At 44.7% G+C, this 27,754-nt stretch overlaps 1 protein-coding gene across 6 annotated transcripts in view; it reads left to right on the top strand.

The window, feature by feature from the left end:
• enox2 (ecto-NOX disulfide-thiol exchanger 2) overlaps nt 1-27,754 on the top strand; it is a 144,723-nt gene that overhangs the window by 97,468 nt on the left and 19,501 nt on the right. For 5 of the 6 annotated variants that reach the window (XM_068715145.1, XM_068715141.1, XM_068715142.1 and 2 more), the window contains 7 exons: nt 183-314; nt 13,925-14,080; nt 15,116-15,181; nt 19,262-19,468; nt 22,260-22,493; nt 23,857-24,069; nt 26,918-27,024. In XM_068715145.1, the coding sequence (XP_068571246.1) occupies nt 197-314; nt 13,925-14,080; nt 15,116-15,181; nt 19,262-19,468; nt 22,260-22,493; nt 23,857-24,069; nt 26,918-27,024 (1,101 nt within the window). In that variant the 5' untranslated portion in view covers nt 183-196. The remainder of the gene's footprint in view (nt 1-182; nt 315-13,924; nt 14,081-15,115; nt 15,182-19,261; nt 19,469-22,259; nt 22,494-23,856; nt 24,070-26,917; nt 27,025-27,754) is intronic. The other variant, XM_068715143.1, reaches the window with a different exon arrangement.

Here is a 27,754-nt window from a genome sequence, read left to right as displayed (position 1 = left end):
GAGACGCCATGACAGCGCCGCACTGTTGAAAGCAATCTTCCAACCTCAGTCTTGACCGTAACACGATTCCTCCTCTGGCATGACCCTGTATCATGATGATTTATAGGTGGCAGGAAAGATACTGACTCCTCTCTCCGTCCCCTCCCCCCCCTTTTTTTTTTTTTCCTTGTGTCTTTCCGCAGAAGGGATCTGTAACATGACAATGGACTCCAACTCGATGACGATGCCCATGCCGGACCCCAACCCCTGGGCAACGGCCATGAACAACCTGGGGATGCCTCCCATCGGAATCACTGGACAGCAACTCATGCCAGGTACCGAAGAAACACACCGAACCACAAGCACGGACGCCTCGGCGTTGAGAGATTATTTCAGTATTCCACCGGAAAAGACTGTTAGGAAAATGGGTTCTATCTGCACGCTATGAGGCGAGAAACGTAAAGATTGGATTTTGTTAAGAAGACTATTTTACTGCGTTTTGGTTGCCCAATAATGAGTATTATTTCTTTATTTATGTTATTTAGCATAATTAAGCATTTAGCATTTTATTAAGCTTTTATGTAATTTTTGTTACAGTTTATGTAGAAATATTCACTCCAGAACTGCAGCTTTAGCTCGTACACCGTTCCCATCATAATAATTTGATTTATTTTGGGTGCATTAGTTTTTTACCCCTCTGGCTATTTTCCTTTTTAAGGCATAGCGACGTGTTACAGAGGACCCAGAAGAAATGAAATGTGCAGGATTCTCCTCATGGATCCTCCCTGATTTGGATCGGTTTCATCTAAAACGGATCATTTTAATTCTGTCATTTACAGAAAGAGCACGACCTTTTTCCCTCTAGTGTGGAGTGGCGATGTTTGTTGATTAGCAAAATTGTGTTTGACTTGCATTAGCGTTCAGCAGTGTAGGATATCTGCTACTTCTCATGATTCTCAGGCGTGGCTGCATTGCTCATTTAAAGTAAGTGTGTTTGAATAAGCAGCATAAGTTCTGGCTGCAAAGCTCTTAATACGGCACACAGGCGAGCGCGCTCTGTCTCTTTCCGGCTGCCTGTTAAGTAATACAAGAGCGGTGACGCGTTTCAGTACCGTACACCACGTATCACTGACACTTGCAGATGTTCAGTGCCATCGACGACGTTTAACTGCGAACTCTACTTTCCACCAAGCTGAAGCTGAAGCACACGAGCTTCGTCAAACAAAAGACAAAAGACGTACGTATCTTTTCAATTTCTGCTCCTCGATTTACGTCGCATACGTCAGCTGACGTGCACACTGGAGAGAGCTGAGCTCAGCACTCTACAATGACTAAAAAAAAAAAAAAAAGAGTCTATTGTCGTCGGTTGAATGACTGTTTAACAGTTGGGAACCGGCAGTTCACGGCGGTTAAAGCAATGACATTGGTTTCATTATTTCTCCGGTATTGTTACAACCTCAGGGAGCACAATGTAGAGCTGCTGTACTCTGATCAGCCGCGATGATATTCATCCTCACCGATTGCTCTGCTATCTATAACATTAGGTTCAGCAGCACCCTCCCACTCCCCGTCTCTGAAGAGTTATTCCGCCATGTCTTTTCTCTATCCTCAGTAGAAAGCCTTTCCCTAAAGCCTTTTATAAATCACTTCCCACTTCTTAGCCGAAATGCACTTTCATATTTGAAATATGCCAGGCTGGTGTGTGTGTGTGTGTGTGTGTGTGTAGACGCATGTGTGTACGCACTTGGAGACGAAGAGTCTCCCAAATGCACTCCTCGAGAAATATTAAGGGAAGCACACACATACACACACACGCGCACACACACACACACACACACACACGCGCACTCACTCACTCAGGCCTGGCATATTTCAAAAAACGGTAAACAAAAACCTTTCTACTGAGGAGGGAGAGAGAGGACACGAGTGGTAATAAAACGTCTCCTAAAGGGAAGCGGAGGAACGAAGCCCAATGTTGGAGGTGAAGACTGGATGCTGGACACACACACACACACACACACACACACACACACACACACACACACACACACACACACACTCAAGCATCTATTCATGAGTGTATGTTTGAAGGTGCCAACTCCCTCCTCTTGAACTTTATACTCAGTGCTTTAAGGCCCTTTTTTTTTCTTTTTTCTTTTTCTTTTTTTTTTATATACAGCAGATATTTTAACTCACCATAGCAGGAAAAAGCACAAGTGTAACTAATAACATTAATGGTGGCTCTGTTCCATTTTAAGTGTTTCATTAAGCCGTGCCGGTGATACAGCATGCGCAGCGACCAGAGCCCTGAAACTGGCACACACACACACACACACACACACACACACACACACACACACACACACATACACACACACACACACACACACACACACACACACACACACAAAAAAAAAAATCGAATGCAGCAATTAGTGATGTTATTAGCTGCACCTGTGTTTGGTGTCTGCTGTAAGAAAGGTCAAATAAGCCGCTCTTACATGTAATCAGACCTTCAGACGCTTGTGGCCTTCAGTCATGCTTAAAGCCAGGAGCATGTAGTTGGTTTTGGAATGTGTTTGTGGAAAACCGAGAAGGAGAGCAGCCGTTAATCTGTGTGTGTGAAAGAATAGCTCTTTTCTCACAGCAGACACTTTGACTTGTCACAGCAGGAAAAGCACAGGTCAAACTAATTTCACCTCTCCCAGTAAACCATGCCAGCGAGCCAGCGTGCCCAATGCCTGGACCCTGGAACTAGCTCACCTGAATGGCATGCACTCCATTTTATCGGCATCGACTTGCCCCGATTTGGAGTCGCAGCTGGTGGGATCCCATTGCAAGGTGGTCTCCGTTTTTTAAAAATGGGTTTTAATGACCTCGGACAACGTAAAGCGTCCGTGTTTTGTTTTGTTTTATCAGGAAATTCATGTATATTGCAGCTTGTAATGTTGACGTGAACACTATTCACAATTCCGAAACTGCTAGTCGCGACTTGACTGAGGTAGATCAATCAAGCAGAGTCCCGTGAAGAGCTCTAATCAGGCAAAGTAATGAAACTGTCCTGTGTGGGTTTACCACGGCTGTGCGGGGCCTCTGAGCCTGAACTAGAGTACTACATCGGGTACCAGAGGCAGTTTGAGACGGGTAGTAAGGAGAGGAAAGAAGGGAGGAGCCCGTGATGGAGAGGAAGGAGACTCGGGTGACGAGGACAGCTGTGTCGCCGCTCCTCCATCACCTGGAAGAACAGCTGGTGTTTCCCTACCTTTCCCTCTTCTTCCTTCCTCTTTCCTGTCCTGCACTCCCTCCCTCCCTCCCTCCCTCCCTCCCTCCCCGAGCAGCCTAAATTACCCTACATCTCATTTATATCTCATTACAGCTGAGCCAGCCTCTGCAACCCAGAGTCACATTGGAGCACTCGCTGTTCATCTGCACTTCACAGAGCTGAGCTCCTTCACACACTCAGACCTCACTGAGTCACACTGACATGCTCCTCCGGGCTCGAACAGTGCGTACTGTCACCCAAAGGTGCAGCCGGTCCAACAATCGACACGTAGCATATTACATAATGCATCAATAGCGCAAATTTTGATGAATTCAAAACTTGTTTTTCTCCCCCAGATGGACAGTAAAAGTACTTTTGATGTGTTTCTCTCTCTCTCTCTCTCTCTCTCTCTCTCTCTCTCTCTCTCTCTCTCTCTCTCTCTCTCTCTCTCCACATTCCAAAGGAACTTTACATATATTACTCACAGGCTTATAGTTTCCACCCATGCAATTTATTTTTACTTCACTCTAGCCCAAAAAAACGTATATGTATATGTATATATACATATACATATATATATACATATATATATGTATATATATATGTATATATAAGTGGGAAGAGATCCACTCAAACTCTCTCCGTCTTACTTGCCTCTTTTTCTCAGTTTCCAACCAGTAATGAGGCCTAAGAAGCTCAAGGTTAGCCACGAACAACGGCACGATATTTGATAAATTCAGCTTTCATAGACTACTCAGCTGTGTGTAAGACGCACCTTTTGTGCTAAACATGGCTTCTGCACGCCTCTTCCTCTTCTCTTCCTCTTCTCTGTGCTGTGAGCACAAAGCTTCTCGAGCAAACACTTTCGCATGATGTCACACGGTCTCATTCTGTCATGTGGGACTTGTTACCAGAGCACCTTGTGCCTCTGCAGTAATCCATGTGGATTAGTTATTGATTCTCCATCATGACTGAACATCATCTGTGTCTCCCTTTTTCTTTGTTTCACCTCTAAACAACGGGGGAGAGTCTCTGTCCTCTTCCAGCGTGTTTTTTAGGACACGGACGATTGGTCGCATGCTTCCTGCATGTTGGTCTAAGTGGGTTTTTATGTCTCACTTTCAGGCTCATTCATTAAAAGAGACTGCCTGAGCGGGAGTGCTTTCATTACACATTATAATTTTGCCTCCGTTTCATCCACTGTGAGCCTGGAATGTGTGTGTTTCCCCCCCCCCCCCCCCACAGTCTTTCCCTGCCTCCAGCCAAGCGGATTTATCCAGTCAGACAGCTGGATCAACAGACCACTGTGGGCAGAGCCTTGAATACTCTGCAGCCTCACAAAGCCGGGTCCACGTCTCCAATGATGACAGTTTTATTTCTATAGATGGACCGGCCAGTGGTTGTGTGTGTGTGTGTGTGTGTTAGAAAGTTATTATTACATGTTTGTGTTAGCAAAGTGTTTGGATAGAGGGAGACATTTGGACTCAGGCCACAAGCATGAGTCAAGCGTCTACATATGTACTCTATGGTAAATGGTGCACAAAGTATGGAGGAGTTGTGATGTCTTCTCCGATCCATAATCTTTGTGCGTATGGCATCGATTGCTTTCTCCCCCATTTGTTTCCTGTTAACAGACATTTTCCTCTTCTGAGTCAAGGATCTGAGGACACAGGGTGTCGTCTTTTGGACAGATTCTAAAGCCCTCTGAAGCTAATTAGAGTTTTGTGATTCTGACCCAGCCCAAGCTGTCCCAGGACATGTGAGGGGAAACCGGGTGAGGATTCAAGTAGAGACCCCACCCGTCCCCAGAGAGCAAGTTGGGGAAAAATTACAATAACTAGAAAAATGAAGTTGCAATATTTAACAGAAATCCAATACTAATGCAGTAAATGGATTAGAATCTCCCAGAGTTTTTAGTGAAATGTCTGTTCTTCACGCTGCACCGTAGTCCAAGGTGTCAGTCCACGGTTACCTTGTTGGGTAGCCTCCTCATCCAAACAGCTCAGGGGAGAAGAGCAGCACCGAGTCCTGGGAACAAACTAGTTCCAGACTCTGTGAGGCGAGAGGAGCGAGACCTCACGACGCAGAATTTAAGGAATCTGTGTCAGGCGTCGCAGTGATGTCGAGCATATCTCTGGAGGAACAGTGTTGCGTATCGATTGCATGTCTGCCCTCTTCAATAGCTGCAGGCTGCAGTCTGGGTTTTTTATCGTTGCGATCATAGCGTGTGCATTCTCAGTGTCGGTTCTAATGATTGGTGGGATTCTGCAGACTGTGTTCCCCCGGTGGAGAGCATAGCAGAGGGCTTGTTTAAGTCTGTGAAACCCCAAGATGTAAATATTAAGGTGAACCTCCTGTTTAATTGTCCAGACAGACCAGAGACGGTTCCTGTATGGAAAACTTGAAAAAGGCCCAGCAGGGCTTTCACCTCTGCTCAGAGACGAGTCATGGTGAATGAAATCCCAAGAGATTTATTTATTTATTCTAAACTCCGTCTTTAACAAAGTGTTAAAGACGGAGTTTGGTTTCAAATGGATCCAGTTACTTTTCAGTGAATGTCACCAGTGACAACATCACATGACTACATAAATCAATTCAGCTAATGCTTAGCCAAACCACAACGACAAGTAAAGTCCCAACATGTGTTTTATGACATGATGGATAAGTCGCGTCTCAGGGTTAGCGAGCCCCCAAAACCTGATAAGTATAATCCCAGATACAATGTCAACTGTGAGGAGGGAGCGCAGATGGGGAGCAGTAACGGCAGGAATCAACATCTGGTTTCTACATATTTGACATGTGACACAGACCAAGAGAGAGGGGATATCCTCTTCCAGGAGTGTTCCCCAGCCTTCATCTCTCCAGCACATCCAGACTATAAGGAGAACCAGATGGAGAGCTATAGAGTTCCTCCTCCTATATTCCTTTAAAAAAAAAAAAACAGTTTTCCCAAGATCCTTGAAAGTATGCATTGTATCACAGTTTTGTACATTTAGTTCCTGAGTACATTTGGTTTTGATCTGAAGAAGCTACCAGTTGTTCACAGCCTGTTTTTTTTTTTTGTTGGCTTGTGACGCCTCAGGGTGAAGAACTGTCTTCTGATTGTTTCACTTTGTGGTTTGGAGAAGTGATCTAAAAGTCCTCATCACAGTGACTCAGTGTGGACATGAGTCACGCGGAGTTCCATCAAAGATGTTATTTACTTTTTTTTTGGGATTCATTTTGAATGTTTTGTGGAGATCAGAAGTGGTGAAATCCAGAAAAAGAACAATTTGATGAAAGTCAGAATTGTATTTATGTCTTTAATCATCTTGGATCCTAACTCACTTCACAGCATCAGGAGTCCTAACCACCTCTCAGTCAGACTTAGTGAACAGTAGTAATGCTTGTTCAGAAGCTCCCATTTTTGTTTTGGTCTGACCTTGAAAGTCAAGTGTGTTTTTTGTAACCGATAACAGAAGAGCAGCCCAGCGCCCACGCTTCTGTAATGATAATATTAATAATAATAGATGTATGTATTCACAGGACTGAAGGGTTAGATTTGCCTTTTTGTGTTTTTTCAAAGCTGCTCATGGGCAAAAGGAAAATGTGAGGAACCTCCACAACAGATTTTAGGTGGCAAGCACACACACACACACACACACACACACACACACACACACACACACACGCGCGCGCACACATGCACAGACACACACACCACCGAAAGGAAAACATTTAGCATTCACACACATGTTTTTGCAAGGTTATCAGAATTAATTTAGATGCACACCCTTATGCATGAATACACACACACACACACACACACACACACACACACACACACACACACACACACACACACACGCACACACACACCCTCGGGAATAGATAAGCAGGCTCCAGGGACAGACAACTGTTCCCTGAATAAACAGCCACTCTTTTGTCTGCTGCATCCCACTCGTCCTCATCCCTTTCCCCACGGTTGCCACAAACCCTTCCACTGCTGTACACAGTGTACACACACACACACACACACACACACAACCACAGTGGAATATATGAAAACTTAGTGTCATGCTTCATAGCCAGTCACCTAAACAGTGCTCCTCATGCGAATATATATATATATATATATATAGGGCACAAGACGACCGATATGAATCGGGGTCGTCTCATTTTCACACATTAGCTCACCTGGATTAACATTAGGAAATACATTGGCTGACAGTCACTCCTTTGCCGTAAGCGTTTTCCAATCCTTGGACTGAGTGCAGCGCCCCTTTCTGCTGACTGCTCAGGAGCCGCACTGGTACTATGCCAGAGGTTTTGGGCAGCTTGTAGGCGGACAGGGTGGATATACAGAGTGTCTAGGGGAAAGAAATACAGCAGTAGTTATAGGGCTACAGAAATGGGACTTCCTGACAGTCCTTCCTCTCCGTGGCAGCTATATTAGATTGTAGGCTAGATATTGCTAAAGGCTAGATTTGTTATGGAGATGGGACTGTGGAGGTGTCGGATAAAGAAGACGGATTTTTGACGGGAACATAAGGGAGCAGATTCTTATTTAGATATAATGCAATAAAGAGATGGAATATCTTTTATAAACAGAGACCTCGGAAAGCGTTTTTTTGTTTGTTTTTGTTTTGATTCTGTCCTGCCGGCTGGAGAAATGTTCCTGTACGAGAAATGAAGTCGGATGTGTTCATATAAAAATGCAAAGAGGGGGTGACTGTTGGCAGAGATCGAGCGAGGCAGATTTCAGCCACTGGTAGGGTTCCAGGTGGCGTGGCTAGCTCGCCTCATTAGAGAATATTATCCAGCATGCCTCACAGCCACCGCCTATGTCTCCTCACAACCCCCCCACACCCCGCCGCTGACTGCTAGAAGGGACATTTACCCTGGAAATCAGAGAGGGGATAGACGGGGAGGGGAGACGAGGATGACATTAATAGCCAGGAGCTTCACAAAATCAAATGTTGGGGTTTTTTTTTTTTTATACATCTCTCTGCACCTCCTGATTGATGGGCGGCTCCAAATGTAATAACTTTTGAAGAAACCTCGGGGGAAATAGATTGTTTAACATCAAGGCGGAAGGAAGAGCATTTGTACAATATTCTTATAGAGGCCGACTTTGCGTGTTTACTGTTCACGGGAGAGGTGTGAGCAGGCAGGTGTTTGTGATTGAGAGTCCAGACTGAAGCAAGGAGACGAGCGCGGTGAAGAGGATCAGACGGATGTGTGGCCGTGTGTGGGGGGGTGGACCGCGCCTCGGGTTTCTTTTGTTGTCCCGCTTCAAGAGGAAACGTCTCTCGGGCCTTTTTCCTCGCGGCGAGATCCGCAACGGCGCCGCAAAGAAGATGCGCCGTTGTGCCGGCTTTGCTTTTTCTCAACGCCGAAGCTTCCACAGATTCAAAGAGACCTGCTGCTCCTGGCTCTCACTGAGTGCACAGCGTGGAGGCTTTTAGCACATTATTGAACTGTGCATCATGTATTGCCAGGGAACAACGTTCCTCGTAATTTGATATTCACAAGAAAATTCATAAATTTTAGATATAAAATGTCAAAAGCAGAGTTTCCCCAATTGTTGAAGACTAGTTTTTTGAACAAATGCATGAGGAATTCTAAACTTTAGGCTGCAACTAATCATTTTTTTCATTATCAATTAGTTGATCAGTTTCCCAGAGGTGTCGTGTTTAAATGGTTTGTTTTGTTCCACCACACAATCCAAAAAAACCCCCAAAATATTCAGTTTGCTTTCATAAAAGACAAAGAAAGCCACCAGACATTCACATTTTAGAAGCTGGAATCACTTCATTCTCATTAAATTCTGACTGAATTAATGAAGAAAATTGTTGCTGATTAATTTTTTCTGTCAAATGACTAATCAAGTAACCCACTAATCATTTCAACTCTTCTTCTCAAGCACTTAACCGCCGCAATCATCCGCGCTCATTTGCACATTTGTCGAGGCTCCTCTTCATGACCCGGCGCTCGTTGTCTCAACCTTCTCGGGCTGGTATCTCATTTACCATTCATCTAGTCTGCCGGTTGAATAAATTAAACAGGAGTAATGGTCTCACAGAGTGTTTCTGTGTTTCGCAATTTAGCATCAGTCCACTGTTAGGCGATTACACCCACAGCGCTGTTCCTTCGCGAGGTGTTGAAGGCGGGAATTTCTCTTCATTTGTTAAAACTAAATTGAGACAATTCTGAAGATATTGTTTTTGTGCCTTATTAATCCACGGCTCCCATGGCTTAGACACGCTCTGTATACTTATGTGTAACCTTCCGCTGTTTAGTAGTAAAAGTACAAAAGTATTATCAGCTAAATGTACTTAAACTAATACTTAAAGTACTCAGTTTTCCCAATAGCTGTTGAAGTCGGACATAATACAGAATGTATGCTATGTAGGGAACTATTACTGTCATCAACTGTAGCTGTGTTTGGTGTGAAGCAGCTGTAGAGGATGGTGTTTTGGTGTTGCTTTAACATTCCTTGAAGCCTTTGGATGTGTTCTAGTACTAGATAACTGTGATGTTTGGATGTGTTCTAGTACTAGATAACTGTGATGTTTGGATGTGTTCTAGTATTAGATAACTGTGATGTTTGGATGTGTTCTAGTACTAGATAACTGTGATGTTTGGATGTGTCTAGTACTAGATAACTGTGATGTTTGGATGTGTTCTAGTATTAGATAACTGTGATGTTTGGATGTGTTCTAGTACTAGATAACTGTGATGTTTGGATGTGTTCTAGTACTAGATAACTGTGATGTTTGGATGTGTTCTAGTATTAGATAACTGTGATGTTTGGATGTGTTCTAGTACTAGATAACTGTGATGTTTGGATGTGTTCTAGTACTAGATAACTGTGATGTTTGGATGTGTTCTAGTACTAGATAACTGTGATGTTTGGATGTGTTCTAGTACTAGATAACTGTGATGTTTGGATGTGTTCTAGTATTAGATAACTGTGATGTTTGGATGTGTTCTAGTATTAGATAACTGTGATGTTTGGATGTGTTCTAGTACTAGATAACTGTGATGTTTGGATGTGTTCTAGTACTAGATAACTGTGATGTTTGGATGTGTTCTAGTACTAGATAACTGTGATGTTTGGATGTGTTCTAGTATTAGATAACTGTGATGTTTGGATGTGTTCTAGTACTAGATAACTGTGATGTTTGGATGTGTTCTAGTACTAGATAACTGTGATGTTTGGATGTGTTCTAGTACTAGATAACTGTGATGTTGGCGCCTCAATGACCCACTCACCGACTCGTCCCTGTAGTGTTTCAGATTAGCGGATGTTGAATGGAGTTGCCTGACTGCTCGGCCTTTTTTTTTTTTTTTTTACATTTATGAAAGCGTAGCCCAGCGCTCCGTGGCAGCGGCAGCTTATTAACCTCGTTCGCACTCACCTCCACTTGATTGGCTGCAAATGTAATTTCAGATTGATTCCAGAATCGTATTGATCTCCTTTTTAAATGCTGCTGTTGGACCAGGGTCTGCCTTTATTTTTAATGGTTCTATCTGTGGCGTTTTCCACCGTGACGGTTTACACTGCCGAGGGGAGAAAATTGATGGTAACAGCCGACGGATGACCTCGCTCGGTTCAAACCCGAGGCATTGCTATTACATTGAATGCACCTTATTAACTGAGCCACCGGTAATTTTAACCGTCTTCTCTCTGGAGTGCAGAAGCCAAAAGAGAATGGAAAAGCAACGACTGTCGGCTAAAATCATCTCTAAATCTGTGTTTTTTTCCAGTGGAGCGGTTAGCTCTAAACAGTGAACAGTCAGGCTCACTTTGTCTGATGGTGTCTGAAACAACTGGAAAATAAATGAGATTTATAAACTGCGCATTACTCTTAACATCCATCCTTTGCACGTGGCACAAATGTTAAAATTGCACCAGCTGTTACATTCTCAGCCTGTAGGGGGAAACATCAACATGCCCACACACACACCTGCAGGTCTAGAGTCATTGCTCTCCTATAGGTGGCGCTGGTTTGGCATTTACTGAGGCAGTGTGACTGTAGTGCTCCCTCTTGTGCAGAATCTGCAGCCTGTTACGTTTTATTCCATGAGTTTGTGAGCGACTCACCGGCTGATCCTTTTGAAGTCATCTGCACCTAAAACAAATGATGAAAACGGATCCATCACACCTCATTGACTTTAGTGGGGCTGCTGGCTGTTGTGAAAGCGCGACTAAAATACAAATACTTTCCGGAGTTTTGTACCGTGAGACGTCCATAAGTTCGAGAATGTCCTCTTAAAACGGCAGCTGTTGTAGGCAGAAATGATGGGAAACATTGTTCTGGAATAAACCACAGGATGCTCATTTCACACTGGCTGGCAAAAAAAAAAACCAGTGGAATCCAAATGTATAATTCATTTTCAGACGTAAACTCTACTCTTAATATACTATTGAATTTGATTTGTCTGGAACATTACAGCAAATCCCTTGGAAAACTGTATAAATGCATACATTGGATGAGTTGCAGCAGTCTGCGTGTTCGTCTGTGTCCACTTAACGGCATACATTGTAATGGGCTGCACTGCAGGAGGGAGGGAATAATGGTATGTACGTGATGAAACGTGTCCTCCGGCTGCGTGGCTGAAAGTGGATGTGAGAGAACTCTGCTGTAGCTGGAAATCCATGGGAAGAAGTAAATAATCTCCTTTATTACACACGGCTCTGCTACATGCTTGCTTCAGGTGTTTGGCTCTTAATGGACGAGGATAAATACGTAGACGCTCTCACCAACACGCACGCACACACACACACACACACACACACACACACACACACACACACACACACACACTCCAGAGGGAACATGAGCAGCACTGCAGTGAAATTGCACCAGCCAAGCCATGATGTAACCAGATCGTTTCCTCCGTGTGCACTGAAATCTAGTTTGCTTTGCATCCATACACGACATATGAACTCCGTGAGCGTGATTCCTAATTTTACTTCTGGAACAGTGGCGCGTTGGCTCGGCAGGAAACGGAGTGCGATTTCCAGAAGTGTCGTATCCAAAGACGCACTGAATTCGGTCTTTGCCGCTGTGTTTCCTCTGCCTCTTTCTATGTAAAGCGTTTGGCGTTCAGGTTGCTTATTGCTCCGGCCTCCTCCATCCACCCTTTCCTTATCTTCTCCCCTTCTATCCGTCTTCCTTTCCTTTCACCTCAACGTGCAGAAGAAGCCATCGATCGCCTGGCAACTAGGGTCCTTCTTATCACCCGCTTCCTCTCACTCAGACACCTGGTCAGACGCCGACGGCGAGGTCATTGATAGACGCATCATTTCCATTTATGTTCCTTTAATGTAGTTCGCCAGGCTTCCACTGTGTTTTTTATTTTTTTATTTTATTGTGCTCTATCTGGCCTCTACTTCTCTGTCCTCGTTTTTAATCCTTCAGCCTGGTTTTATCAGTCCGACGTCCCTCTCTGGCTCCAGGGACCTATTCTGAGTCTTCTGTAATGTGCATATTCCTCAACTCTCCTTCACTGGGTGTAATTTAATTCGTCCATTTTTCTCTCCTGCAGTAGATTTAGAGGGAATCAGTTATAAGGAAAATGTAGTATCTATTTCCAGTGGCGCTGTTCACTACATCCTCCTTCACTGGATGCGTCGCCATTGAAGATCCGAAAAGTCATAACTGTAATGGAAACCGCATAATATCTGTTATCTGTTATTCTCTGTGGGAGGGCAATCTCACAATTAGGGACAATGCATTATACTGTACGTGTTGCATTCCTCTCTGATTCCTCTCGTCACCGCGTTGCCTGTTTATTTGAGCGTGTCATTACTCGTATTTCATCAACTGCGTCTCGCAGTCGGCCAGCGTCGGCTTCTGGTTCCCATTAACTCCAGTACATGTGGAGTACATCCCAGTGTGTGTGTATAATCTCTAGTGACGGATTTGTTTCGGCAGAGCGCTGCTCCTGCATGCGCGCACGCTGGTGCGTAAACATTTAAACACCCTGCGGCATAATTGTCGACTCCAAATCCTCTGCAGGTGATGTCGAGGCGCATACTGGAGGGCAGCTTCATTTGCATTTCAAAAAAAGCTCCACACTGGGACATAAAAGCACATGTTGTGGCTATGGATGCCAGTGCTTGTGTGTGTGTGTGTGTGTGTGTGTGTGTGTGTGTGTGTGTGTGTGTGTGTGTGTGTGTGTGTGTGTGTGTGTGTGTGTGTGTAGGTTTGCGCCTCTTTTCCCAGGTGTCTGTGTAAACCCGTGCTGTAAATAAAGCCTCTCTGTTACGTAGGTGTGTGGATCCAACTCTGTGCATTATCCATAAGGTCATCACCCAAGCAGCGGGAGTGACAGCGAGAGTGACTCAGTAAAAAAAAAAAAAAAAAAAAAAACTTCTTAAAGTATGCATGTTGTTGATGCCATGATTTATTCACGAATGACTGTGTGTTCTATTATGAGTAGGCTGCTCGTGTGTCACCGGTGTTGACGGAAGAATCGCTGGGTGAATAAGTACACAACTTAAAAGACTCGGGGCCAAAGTGATACCCGACCAAGGGTTATCTGTTGGAAACCAGTCTGTGTTTGAATGTTGCTGTGTAGGCGTTCTCCTCTCTCTCTCTCTCTCTCTCTCTCTCTCTCTCTCTCTCTCTCTCTCTCTCTCTCTCTCTCTCTCTCTCCTCATCTCATTCATTCTTCTCTCCTTGCCTCCAGATTTTGATCCCAGCCTCGGCATGATGGCCGGAATCACCCCCCTGAATCCCATGATGCCCGGCCTCGGTATGGTGCCCGCTCCCCTCTCCCAGGATCTGCCGGTTGTCAAGGAGATCATCCACTGCAAGAGCTGCACCCTGTTCCCCCCCAACCCCAGTAAGTCACGATGTCGTGCCAATCACGCACCTTCTGCACCCACCGACAGTCTCCTTCACCTTCCATGCTAAAAACAGAACCTCACCACGGTGAAAGGCATGTCATTTTATAGCATTATTAGGGCCTGGGAGACACAGAATATATACTCTACTTGTTCCATGGCCCTCCTGTTGGTGGGGATTTTGTAACCAAGACTCACAAGAGAGGGGTTGTCCTTCAAGCGTTCATTCTGGATCATCTTTAGACTCATATGTGGGCAACAATGGCCTCCAGCAGTCACAGATAGACATGTTTTAATTCCTCTCTGTCACTGCATCCACAATGTTTACTCAGTCAGGTTGAGGTCCCTCTAACTGTGTCAGTGTTTCTCTGTACAGCATTTGAAAAAAACAGGATTATGTAGCGTAAATCATTCCCTTAGACCATCAAATCAATGCTGACATGTTTTATATATGTTCATATTTTCATTTTTACAGCCAAAATGTGGAATTGTTTTCACTTGACTCGAGAATGTCATTTAGGTTACATTATATTATCAGGGCTGCAGCTAATGATTATTTTCATTATTGATTAACCTGCCAATACTTTCTTATGAGATGCTTGAAAAAGATGTGTTCGGTAAGTGACCAGTGAGTGTGGTTATGGCAGATGTCAGCATTAGTTCAGAGCTTTCATCTCTGTGCAGACTGGAGATTATGCTTTTGTTTCATTATGTCAGACCCCAGAATTCTATAAGCAGTTTACCATTCCAATATGGGAACCATCGATCAACAACGCAGTGGTTCACCCGGTGTTGTTGCTCTTTATTTCTTCTCCCCGCTTCCTGCCAAAAAGACGATGAACCCCTTCATCATGAAGTGCATTTACAATCCACACAGCAGACTCTCAGGGCAGGTCACTCTGTGTAATCCGTCTCCATGTGTGCCGCACAAGCTGTTGTTCATATTAATCTCACCTCCACATTCCCAATTATTCAGAGTTAGAAAACAAGTAGTGGGGGGTGCTTTTGATTGATCCCACCTTTTGCTTTTTCAGATTTCCTGCTAGAAAAGTTTCTGCCTGGGGACTTTATTCAAACAAGTCTTACAAGTCATCTTCAAGGTGAACTAAAACAAAAGCTCCTCGACGCAGTAGCATTTGGGAGTTTACCATCTCTTCACAAAACAAAACACACACTCTTGCATCCTTTTCTCTTTTTTTTTTTTACCACACATATAATACAGTTGTTTTTTTTTGTTTTTCTCAGATGTGCTTGCATGTATGTGGTGTGCATTATGGCTCATTATAAACTGTCACTGTCACAATACGGTGCAGAAGGATAAGCTGATTAATAGTTTAACTTCACAGACGAGTACATTTCTAGCTTGTAGGAAATGTACAAGGTAAAAACAAAAAAAAAAAAGATCAAAATCCTCTGCGTGGAGTTGTAATATTATTGAATAATAAGCATTGCTGTGAACCGGAGATGTGTTAGGCGTGCAGATGGTTCCTCGGTATGTGAGGAAAGTAAGGGAAGCGAGCGTTGATGCATGCCGCTTTTAAGGCTTTTTTAGCAGATAGCGCTGGTGTCCCAGGCAACGCGGTTGCATATGGTGTCCATCACAAGTAGCCATTACCCTCTAGCTGCACACACTCAACCTGACACCACATGCAGCATCCCCTCTCACCGACCTGGAGCTGAGCAGCTCCAGCCCTGCGTCCGCTCCCCCTCCTCACTGTGCATCGCTTGTGTGTCTCCTCATCGAGCTCTTTGCGTCCTTCTCCCTTCTCCTCAGTCAAACCCTTTTCCCATTCAGCCTCACCTCCTCCACTAGACGCTTCCTCTTCCTCTCACCTGTCTAAAAAGTGGTATTTGTCTTTATCTACATAGTTTGAAAAAGACTGAGGAGACCGTGTGGACTCGCTTGACAATCTAATTGGACATCAAAACTCTATTGTCTGTCTCTTGCGCTTTCAAATTTCTGAATGCAGTCTGAGGAGAACTAATTATCTTTTAAGGAAAAGGTTGAGCTTTGAGGATCGTGGCGGTGCGTCCCAGCGTTTCATATGCCCACATATATTTAGCTTAACAGAAGAAAGATGCCAACTACAGTAGTTTACCGTTAAAAAAAAGTGATTAAGTGACTTTAAACCAAGATCCTAATGACAACCGGACTGAAATAGATGTGGAGGTCTCCGTGTGGTGCAGTGTGCTGGCGCTGCTGTTCCTGTCTCTGTGTGATAAACCAGCTTGTCGGCCGCTCTTTGTTCATGTGTGACGTGAACGGACTAAACATGTTTACTGGAGTGTTTGTAAATGTAGTTTATCTTCTGAATAACAGTCCTTGGAGGGTTGCAGCTTCCTCCCCGTGGCGTGCCCCCCCCCCCCCCCCCCCCCCCTCTCGGACTATAAAAGGGTGTTTAGCCGGTCGAGGTGATGGATGGTGATGACCTGTGTTAGTGCAGCTTCACCAGTGGGTGGCCACACAGACGGCAGAGCCTGAGGGACGGGGCTGGACTGAGAATGGGACTGTGTGTGTCCCCCCTCCCCCACCCCGTATTTATCCAATGTAACATGACGACGGAATAAAAGCACATCAACCAGCTTTCAAACTTCCTGCATCCTCTTTATAACCTGTCAGTGTCTGATCTCTCCCTCCTGTTTCTTCATCCTTTCTTTTCTCTTGTCAACCCTGAACCCTGCATCCACCCTCCCCTCCTCTCGCTCCTCTCTTTCTCTGTCTAGATTCTAGAATTGTCCAACCTTGAAGCGTCTCACAATCACTCAAAGGGGACACGCGTATCGAGTTAGAAGTTGGACCAAACAACTTCTTTTTAAAACGGTCTTGGCAGCAGCACCGCCGTGTCATGATTCCAACAGTGGATCCTGCGAGAGCGCCTCCCTCTGTCCTCTCCCGGTCTTTCAAATAAAAAGATCAAATCCCTTCAACTGCTCACAAGTGCTCCTAATATGTTGTATGATGTCATATATTTCTTGTAATTAAGAAATCGTGAATTTGAATCTTCTGCATAAATGCGTCTTCATCAAACACTCGTGGACCGAAAAGGGTCCGTTAAGTTGGAAGTCTTTGTCTGCACCACTGTGACCTTTTTCCTGTCGATCTCAACTCAACACTAGTCTAATTCTGGAAGTCAAGGACTGGAACTGCAGTCAGTATTTTGCTTTCCCTGTCACATTTTAAAGGAAAGCGGAGGCAGAGGGAGGGCTACGCAGCTGGAGGGAGGGAGGGAGGGGGAGGAAGTGAAGAGAGGGGGACAGTGCTGGCTTGGACTCAGGGACTGGAAGTTTACTTTCAGCTCTTCAGAGTACTGCATGAGAGTAAAAGGAGCTCTGACAGCAGAGGGATTGTGAGCAGATAAATCTTTTTAACCAGAAGAGAATCCTGTTTTCACTGCTCGGCATGCCATAAATATTCTTCTCTTTTTTTTTCTTCTAAAATATGTATCTCATCTGGCTGGGTGATTTATTAACATACTGTACTATTAGGATGCATCATAAATGTGTGGCAGCAAATGCAACTCCGGCTCGATGCAGTTGTCTTCTGAAATCTGCCGAGCTCTCGACTTGGTCGTGTGGAAGCAGACCGGCCACCCCGCTGACAAAGCTCCCTTCAGATCTCGTTGTGATCTCACTGTTTGTTTCTTGTACAGTTGAGGGTGACGTTTTTTAAGAATGTGGGTCCTGCATGGATACGCTGAGAGAAGGGCAGAGGGTAGGAAGAGGTTTTATATCCGCTTCTTTTTGGCGTACGAGAATCTTAAAAAAAGGAGGGAGCCAGAAGGCCGGATCGGAAAATCTGAATGTAGGGCATGAGAGCTGTCGGACCGGATGAACTTCTCTCCCCGCTGTTTGTTGAATATCAGCGATTCTGTACCGCCCCACTTTAGACCGCTCTCCTGTCTGACCGTGAGAGAAAGCCGATGAAACGTCTGCATGACGGCACCGGACCGATGAAAGTCTTTTGATCACGCGCATAAGAGACCTGCGAGATATCTGGATTAATCCACTTGCCGCTTATCAGCGAGGCCCTCGTGAAACACTTCAGGTACCCGACCGAGTTCAACTCGGGTTCTTTTCAGAGTATCGATATCTGCGGCTTCGGTGACGCTGATTGCGAGGCCTTTCCAGCAGACATCCAGCATCCTCGGCGTTCCACTGATTAGCCGGTTCACTCCTCCATAGACCCCGCTAATCACATTCATCATGGATGAGGAAGCTGATCTATCGGAGATTAGATCAGTCAACACTCATCTGTGTTGAATAAGTGATTTCTGCGATGCCGGGGACCTTTCACATGAGAGGATTTGCAATCACTTTGTGGCCAAAAAGGATTTCATTTCCATGCATGGAATGGTTTTGATATTAACATTTATCTAACAAAAAAACCATCCGAGCATATTGCTCAAAGTTATCATTATTCATGCATTAGGCTTTATCGGGGTTTTTTTAGGTCATAAGTGCTATGTTTAAAATATGACTTAATTAAATTTTGCAGCACCGTGCTCCAAAATGTTCCCCTCTTCAGAATCTCTCCTTAAATATTTTTGATAGGTCTGTCAGTTCCATCATATCTCCGTCTATATTTTGAACTTCCATGCATGTTTAATGTATGTATGCACCTGGTAGGCAGTCTGTGAGGCTTCTTGTTATTTGTTGGAATCGTTGCTATTCAAATGTTGGCATTAAAAGTAAGAATAAATATATTTGAGTTTTGGAGCTACAAGAGAGCATCTGCTTCTTCTTGTTTTTCCTTCTTCTCTCTGTTCAGAGAGCACAGCATTGTTGTTGTCTAGATTTTCTTTTGTTGACTGTACATACGAGCATACATATTTATTTTTGACTAAAAACAAAAGACAGGAAATCAGACCTCCTGAGCTCTGCCAAAATGGTTTCCAGCAGCGATCAGAACAGTATGTTCTCGCAATTGGACATTTTGTTTTTATATTCTCAAAGAGCATAATTCATACGCAAAACTCGAGTGCCAGTGTTCTGCGACAACTGAATTATTCCTTGAGTTGTTTGTACTTCAGCTGTATTATCCCCACATAAATGCAAGTACACACACATTCATCATTCAGATTATTGTTTTCCAGCCATGTCTTAATATTTCAACCGAGTGATGGCCGATAAATAACTGTCGTTACTCTCCTTTTTTTTTTTGTTCCACCACTTTCGAACAGACCTTCCGCCTCCGGCCACCAGGGAGCGCCCTCCGGGGTGTAAGACGGTGTTCGTCGGCGGTCTGCCCGAGAACGCCACGGAGCAGCTCATCGTGGAGATCTTCGGGCAGTGTGGCGAAATCACCGCCATCAGAAAGAGCAAGAAAAACTTCTGCCACATCCGATTCGCCGAAGAGTTCACTGTGGACAAGGCTCTCTTCCTGTCGGGTAAGCAGTCGTAAACTCTGCCACCTTCTTCTGCGAGTTCTCATTGGCACAAGCAAGAATACAAAGTAGATCCATGGAAGCAAAACGCCCATACGCCATGTAAGAAAACTAAAGCTTACACTGTTGACACAAGTTATTATCTGCAGCCTTAATTAATTCCCTTAAGAGTCAATTTTAGATGAATTGAAACGACGAACCTTTTTCCAATTTATCACAGCTGTGATTCCTGCCATCCTCTCCGTAGCAGCGGTGGCCGAGGCTCGTGTGTGTTGTATTATTTAGAGCTGTCCGCCGTCCCAAACCAACACAAAAAATATGATTTATTTTTTTCAGAAATGGGTAAAAATAATTACGGCTGGTGGCCGGGATCATTAAATTATTCAGGATAGTCTGGAAGAAAAAAACCACACACACACATATCCAGCAGTTTCCCCCTGTTTGCAGCTGTGTTGGGTTCACTGTTGGAAAGAACGGTTGGGATTATTAATGGTCGACTAGAAACTCAAACAACAGGAGATATAAATGAGCATTAACTCAAAAAAAGCACATCTAATAACCGTGTGACACCAGCTTATGGTTTCTTATCTTATCTTCGTTTTCACAGCTGCTTCAATGGCCCAGACGTCCTAAATCTCTCTCTGTGCTGGCCGTATATTCCTACTTTGAAAAAAAACCCATTTAACCCAGAAGCCAGTTCAGTAGTATTCCCGGCATTATTCAGTCACAATGTCTGTGTGTGTTTGTGTGGGAATCATTTTGAATGACAGGGTCCTGGTGATTTAGCCTGCCTCTATTCTTACGGTGAGACGAGGGAGCCGAGGTCCATATATTAACCAGATGACAGAGCTGTGTAGTTTTCCCATAAATAATACCCCACCCACGCACACACACACACACACACACACACACACACACACATGCATACACACACCGTGCAAACACAATACCCAGCACTGACACAAACTCCAGCGGCTCCGGCACACCGAGATCTCCTCCATATGAAATATTGAAGTAGTGGTAGATTGGGAGCCTGAAGCAGAAGAGAGTGGGCTGAAGTAGAAAACCCCCGAACTCACACTCATTTCTTTTCCTGTTTGCTCTGGCATCTACCATGACCCCCCCCCCCCCCCCTCCCCCCTCCTCCCCGTCTCCTGTGATGAGTGTGTTTGGCCTCACAGTGAATCACACTGGGCATCATTACCGCGTCCTGCTAGAGCACGCACACATGTGTACCCAAACACTCAAACTCAACACACTCTCTGATCATTTTAACCAATTAAATCACAAAATGGGCATGATTTCCCTTCTGATCCGCAACCAGCCATTAGTGAGAACTGAGTAAGGAGGAGAGAGAGTGTGGGGATAAGAGGGAAGAAGAAGGGGGGGATAATGAAGGGATATTGTGGTCTTTCAGCGCCTCTAGAGAAGTAATTGGACTGCCTAAGTCTCTCTTGTGTATTGACCAAAAGGATGCAGTCCTTCTGTAATACATATTCAGTAGATCTGGTCAAAGGAAGGGATCCAGCTAGCAAATATGAGGAGGATAAAGAGGGAGGTGGTAGGCAGGTAGACCCCGACAGAGAGCTCAGCGGTTTCTCTGTTATCTGTTAAGTAGTCTAAACACAGTTTGTGGGAAGTGATGGGAAGTGACTCTCAACTGGACCAGGAAGAAAACCTGCAACATGAAGACTAAAGCTCATGTCTGTACCTGTTCGCTCTCCTGCTCCTTTATTCCTATGTTGCTATTCAGTTAACTCAAAATCCTCGCCTCCGGGCATGTTTTTCATTTGCATTAGAAATATTTCTAGTGCCCATATTTTAAATCTTCTCTCTTTTTTTTTCCAATTTCTTAAGCAGTCTAGAGATCTAAGACTTACATATTACCATATATAGACATATATCATAACATAAGATATTTTATAGAGTATAAAAAAGAGTGACAGCCAGGTGCGAATGGGAAGTGTGACGTTGACAGTTGTCAAAAATTAGAGGCATTCAGGCGTTGCGGTGGTCTTAAGATGGAAACCACGTAACCGAGACTTCCTCAGTCTGAACGCGACGAGGGGCCATTGTCACATGTCACCCTCTTTTCTCTCTCTCTCTCTCTCTCTCTCTCTCTCTCTCTCTCTCTCTCTCTCTCTCTCTCTCTCTCTCTCCCCACTGTCGAATATCTAATAACGCGACTGAGAGGCTACAGCCATGCTACACGCAGCGGTGCTTTAAACTGAATGCTAACGTCAGCATGCTAACATGTTCACAAGGAAAAATGCTAACATGTGGATGCTGAGCGAGCATAATGTTTATTTATGTTCGCCATTTTAGTTTAGGGTGTTAGTTTGCTGGCATTGACCAGTTAGCGCTGAACACAAAGTGCGTCATGCATGAAGTATGGGATACATGAAAGTCAGGGGATCATCAAAAGGATTACCATTCAGCCTGAGGGGGAGGTGACTGAGTGCACCGCATTTCATGGACATCCATGCAATAGTTGTTAAGGTGTGTAACTCAAAGCTCAACCTCATGCTTGCGCTTGAAAAGTCAGGGGATCACCGGAGTCGTTAGGATTCATCCTCAGGGGACATTGAATGTTCGCACAAAACGTCACGTCACCCATAGAGCCTTGTCGCTAGTATTGCTTAAAATCAAATTATAGGAAAGAAAGGTAATCTAAAAGAAACAAGGGGCATTTATGCACCTTTTTAAAATGCACACCAGTGTGTAAATGACGTCAAACTGACGTTCCATCTGGTTCTCTCATCATTTTGACTTTTTACTCTTCTGCCTCCGATAGGTTACCGCATCCGCTTGGGCTCCAGCACAGACAAAAAAGACACCGGCCGTCTCCACGTGGACTTCGCCCAGGCCAGAGACGACCTCTACGAGTGGGAGTGTCGCCAGCGCATGTTTGCCAGAGAGGAGAGGCACCGGCGCAAGATAGAGGAGGATCGCCTCCGGCCGCCCTCCCCTCCTCCCATCGTGCACTACTCGGAGCACGAGTGCAGCCAGCTGGGAGACAAGATCAAAGGTTGGCAAAATATAAAACATGTACAGTGAAAATATGCGCATGATGTGACGGCACAAACATAACAAACGCAGCTCTGTAACGAAGTGAAGCCTCGACACGCGTAGTCCTTCCTTTTAATCAACCGAGGAGCATTTACATATACAGCGCTAATTGTCACATCGTTAATGACCCGACGCAAGTAAACAAGGATCCAATCATGGCACCGCCATTATTCATGCGAAACGCCAACCGCTAGGTAGGGAATAAGGTAAAAGAGTAGTTCTGTATGTGTGCATGCGCTCGTCCGTTTGTGCACTTGCAAGCCACGGCATTACAGGAAGTGAACTGACAAAGCAGTTCTCTCGTGTTCTAACACATTCAGGGAATTTGTTTTCAGAAGATGCTTCACAAAGGCTGTTAAGCACGGTATATCAGTTTACTGTTCCCTCAGCACATGCTCCTCTCTCTTATCATGTCCTTTCTCCTCATCCTCTCCATTTTCTCCTCCCTCGCTCTTGTCTCTCCCCCCCCCCCTTCTTCTCAGCTTTCCGTCCAGTTTCTGGTTGAATAAACTTGTTCCACTAATAATAAATGGCACTTCCAGGTCTCCCGATAACAGAATGTCTGTGACTTTGCCTCTCTATCATCTGGCGTGTGTCTTTTCCAGCTCTCCCTCCCTCCCCTGGACCTGGTGTAAAGAACTCATCCCGGCTATTTTTCACAGATTTAGGTTTTCTCTTCCACCCATAGGAGAAGAAGTGGTTTAGCCTCTTTCAGTGCCAGTTATGTTCCTGTACTCCAAATCCAATCTGTCCTTTTGATGACATCAAACTCACAGCAGGGCTTTTTTTTTTTTTTTTTTTTTTTTTACCAAGACCACCTCTCTTTACTCCCCTCAGGTGTCATTGAGGTCTGTGAAGTTCTTTGTTAGCGAGCGTATGCCAGTCTGTCATATGTACAGTTCTCTTTTTTTCCTTTCATCCAACAGCACAGATGCCTTTTTGTTCTCCTGGCCTTGTTCGCTGCGGTTTGCTGTGGTTTTATTTTATTTATTTTCAGTGTCACCTCGCTCACATTAACCCTGACTTTACATTGTCTACTTTTTTACTCAACAAAATAAAAAAACTTCTCGCTACTTTCTGTATTTAAATAATCCTAATTTGTCTTCATGCTCTTATATATTTCTGTTTTCTACCAGAAATCAGGGCGGCCCTGTCTTATATACAGTATATATATATATAAATTATAATCATACTGACTATGTAACCCTTTTTTTCGGCTTGCCAGCTGTTGCTTTCACCACGTCTATCGTCCTGGGACCGGACAGGAATGAGTTGCTGTTGCTCTGACTCTTCCTTTCTCTGTGTCCTCACCTCTTGACCAGACGACGGAAAGTTTCCGGAAGCGGTGCGCGTGCTCCTGACCTGGCTGGAGCGAGGTGAAGTCAACCGCAGGAACGCCAACAACTTCTACTCCATGATCCAGTCCTCCAACGGCCACATCCGCCGGCTGACGGGCGAGAAGAGTCAGCATGAGAAGGAGGTGGAAGAGGCCAAAGAGAAGTTCAAGACCGCTCTGGCCGCCATAGTTGGCCAATGTGAGTCTTCTGTTCTCAATCACGCACGCACACACACACACACACACACACACACACACACACACACACACACACTTGGCTTTGTAATACAGTTACTGCATGTACTGTAAGTGTACAACAGTGCTTCATTTTTGCACAAAGGCCAAAAGCAAGATATAGGAACTCAGTTTCCTACTAGAATACATATCGTACTCCTTGCTGTGCAGTATAAGTACAAGAGGAGGATAAGAAAGAGTCCATGCTTGGCCATGTTTCTGGTTCAGTGTAAGTTTCCCCATCATAGGAACAGACACACGACATAAACACAATGTAAGACTTGTTGTGCCTGAAGGTCTTAACGCTGCGAATAAGTAAGTATGATGTTATTATACACATTGTGGATATGAAGGTTATTGAGTTTTAAAGGTAAGTTTTGTTACTTTCCTAAAAGTGCTGTTAAATCACTCTTAACGTCGGCATTCAGTGTCCCGCTCGTTTATGTCTTCCGCGATACAAATACCCTGTCCAAAAACACACTGGTGCCTGCGACTGCAGAGGAATGTTACTCATGTTTCCTTCAGATGAAAGTAGTAAGTAGTCCAACGCATCTCCTGCATGAATACAGGGGAGGCCAAAGAATCGCGGCGAAGGCGCGCGCTCGGCTCATTTCAGTTGATGAAAGGCCAAAGGCAGAGCGTAGCGCTCCAACCCACCTTTGACAGCTTTGGCTGTGCAGCTGCTAGTTTACACCACCGCCTGCGGCATTTAGTCTCTGCGTAACCCACCACATGCATGTTAAATAGAATGTAAACAACCTTCAACACAAAGTTCCGCAGAGTTGTCAGGTTTTGTATATTAGAAGAGTAATACATGTAGAAGACATAGACGGTGTGTGTGTGTGTGTGTGGGTGTGTTTGTATAAACCACCTCCGTCAGTTCAGCCCATACAAACACTTCCTTAATTCATGACCGTGCCTTCTTCCTGGTGCATCGCTGATCATTATAATGATATCACAGAGACTGGGAGCTTTTACAAGTTCTACTGTCCATACCAAATACATTCAGCCTACTACTGCTTTTATATGACATCCACATCTGTTTTAGATGGAGTTTATAGCCCTTACAGGTCACAGAAACACCATATAGTAATTTAATCCCTATGGTCTGTAGGCATGCGAGATAGTTTTCTTTTCATGTGCTCCGGTTTCTGAGATATTGGCTTCTCAATCTTCTGCTGCTTCACAAATACAATGGAGAGGTCCAGAGAATTTGATTTGCGGCGTCTCAAAAGCATCGGGGGGGGGGGGGGGGGGGGGGGGAATAAAAAATCCCCGTGGCTCTAAAGCATCTTTCCTTTCCGGGAAACAAAGTCGCCTTTTTCTAAAGATAATCCTCAGACCTCACTGTAAAGAGTTGATATTTGAACTGCTTTGTTGCAAATAAGCTCACAAGTTTGAAAGCCTGTCTGTACCCTTTCCTCTCTTCTCTGCCTTCACCATCGATTTGCTCCATCAAATTACAGAGTACAGGGAAGATGCTATTGATCCCTGTACTGTTCTCTCTCTCTCTCTCTCTCCCTCTCTCCCTCTCTCTCTCGCACCACTCTGCAAGCACACGCACACTGCTGGCGGTCATATTGACCCGCCCCCTACCCGTGTACGTTAGGACCTCTGGGATACACAGACCTCCCATACGCTCCTCCATGACCACCCACATGACAAGGGATAGCTGAAAGGGCAATGGCTCTATCAATACATTGCAGCTAAGATCCTATCTGACCCAGACTATACTCACCCGGAGCGGCCGTCGTTGTACACATCACGTGTAGAAACCTCAGACTCTGAAAGGTCTGGTCCTAATACGAGTCTCCGACCCAAAGAAGCTCGCTCCGCTCAGTCGTTCTGCCGTTGCATCTTGATGCTTACTGACGTTTGTTTTAAAAGAGGAGAGAAATCTGCGAGGGGAGAGCAAATCAGGAACACGGCGCCACTTTAATAAGCGTCCTTGGGCAAGATTCTTAACAGCCCTCTGCTGTAGTGGAGCTGCACAGTGGTCAACAGTGGCACGCCTGAAGTAGGTTATTTTTGGCATCTGCCAGTTGCTTAACAAAAAAAAAAAAAAAAAAGTCCCTCGTTGATTAAATGTTGAACGAGACAAAGCGTCTGCACCCACGCTAACCGCTCGGTGAGCCTGTGTTAATCTCAGCAAGTCTTTGCCGCGTTCGCTCTCTTAGTTTAGTGCGTTAGCGCGCTAATGTTTGCCGCGCAAAGCACAGCCGAGGATTATGGGAACGTCATTGGTTTCGCAGATATTCGGTGCGAGCGTGAGTCGTATTTGACAGATGAAATGGTGGTAAGGGGATAATAGTTATCAAAGTTTTTACTGCTACTCACTACTCAAGAAGCACATGAATTGCTCTACTAAATTTTCAGGCAACCCATCCTTTAGTTATTAAGGCATTTTATTTAAAAACCACACAGTGGTGTCGAGCCATGCCACTGGCTCATAAATATTCTGTCAGTATTAGCAGAGCTACGGTGTTCAAGGGCTTTATTACTATACGCTAAATATGTTGGGAAAATGTATGATTTATTTAAGTTTTGCGCGCGGGAACTATCAGACCAACCATCCATGAGATGATGCACTGGCATCAGCTGGTAAGTAGATCACACGCTTTCACACACACACACACACACACACACACATATATATAAATACAAACACACACACACACACACACACACACAGTTCTTTACATCCCTAGTTGACAACACTTTCTCACTCCTCTGCTCCTTCCCACCTGCCCTCTGTCTTTCTTTCTCTCTCTGTCTCTGGATGGTCTCTGGTCCTTCCCTGCGTCCCGCCACAGTTGAGCAGATTGTGTCTGTATTCCAAGCTGCTTCCAAACAAAAGGCATGGGACCATTTCTCCAAAGCTCAGCGCAAGAACCTGGACATGTGGCGCAAACAAGCAGAGGTTAGTACGCTTTGATTTCAATCTGTGGTTCAACTGGTTTATTGATATTTAGACTTTATCCCATATTCTGTTCGACGGCTGTCTCCCTCTTTACTCTTATAAAGTTCTTTTTTTTTTAATAAATAGATACTTACATTAGAGCGACATAATTATACTGAAATTCATACAAGAGAAGGGGGAAAAAAACAGGTCAAATCAGAAGTCAAAAGAGCAAACTCCTTGTTACAGTAAGTACTTTGAATGAAGCCAGGATACAGAACAGGTACCTGCTCACTCCAGCCAGTGTGAGCTACAGACACACCCCGGTGTGCCCCTCCCTCCTCCCCTCCCTCCTCCCCTCCCTCCCCGTTGGACACAAGCTGCTGGGTGAGTTTTCCATCTCTAAGGGTGTCCAGCACACAGGTAAATCCGTACAAGCCTTCTCCCCCTGCACCAACAAATCCGAAGTTGTTGTTTTGTTTTGTTTTTTGCGTGGATGAACGAGGAGGAATATTTTGAGACATAAAAGCGTGTCGATTTTTCAGAGAACACACAGAACACACTGCCACTAGGTTTGAAAAGGTTTTTTTTTTTTTTCTCTCTCTCTCTCTCTCTCCGCCAAATTGAGCATTACAGCAATTAGCATGATGACGCATTGTATGTAATGGAGGGTCTGGATTGTGGTACAGTCCTGGGTCTAATGGACTCATGTGTGATTGGTAAGTTTCTTTGAATCTCAATATAAAAAAAA

Source organism: Cebidichthys violaceus, unplaced genomic scaffold (assembly GCF_023349555.1).
Source record: "Cebidichthys violaceus isolate CVI_PGR_0920_01 unplaced genomic scaffold, fCebVio1.0.p SCAF_2, whole genome shotgun sequence".
NCBI lineage: Eukaryota > Metazoa > Chordata > Actinopteri > Perciformes > Stichaeidae > Cebidichthys > Cebidichthys violaceus.
Note: the sequence above shows the minus strand (reverse complement) of the source record. Positions and strands in the feature narration are given on the sequence as shown.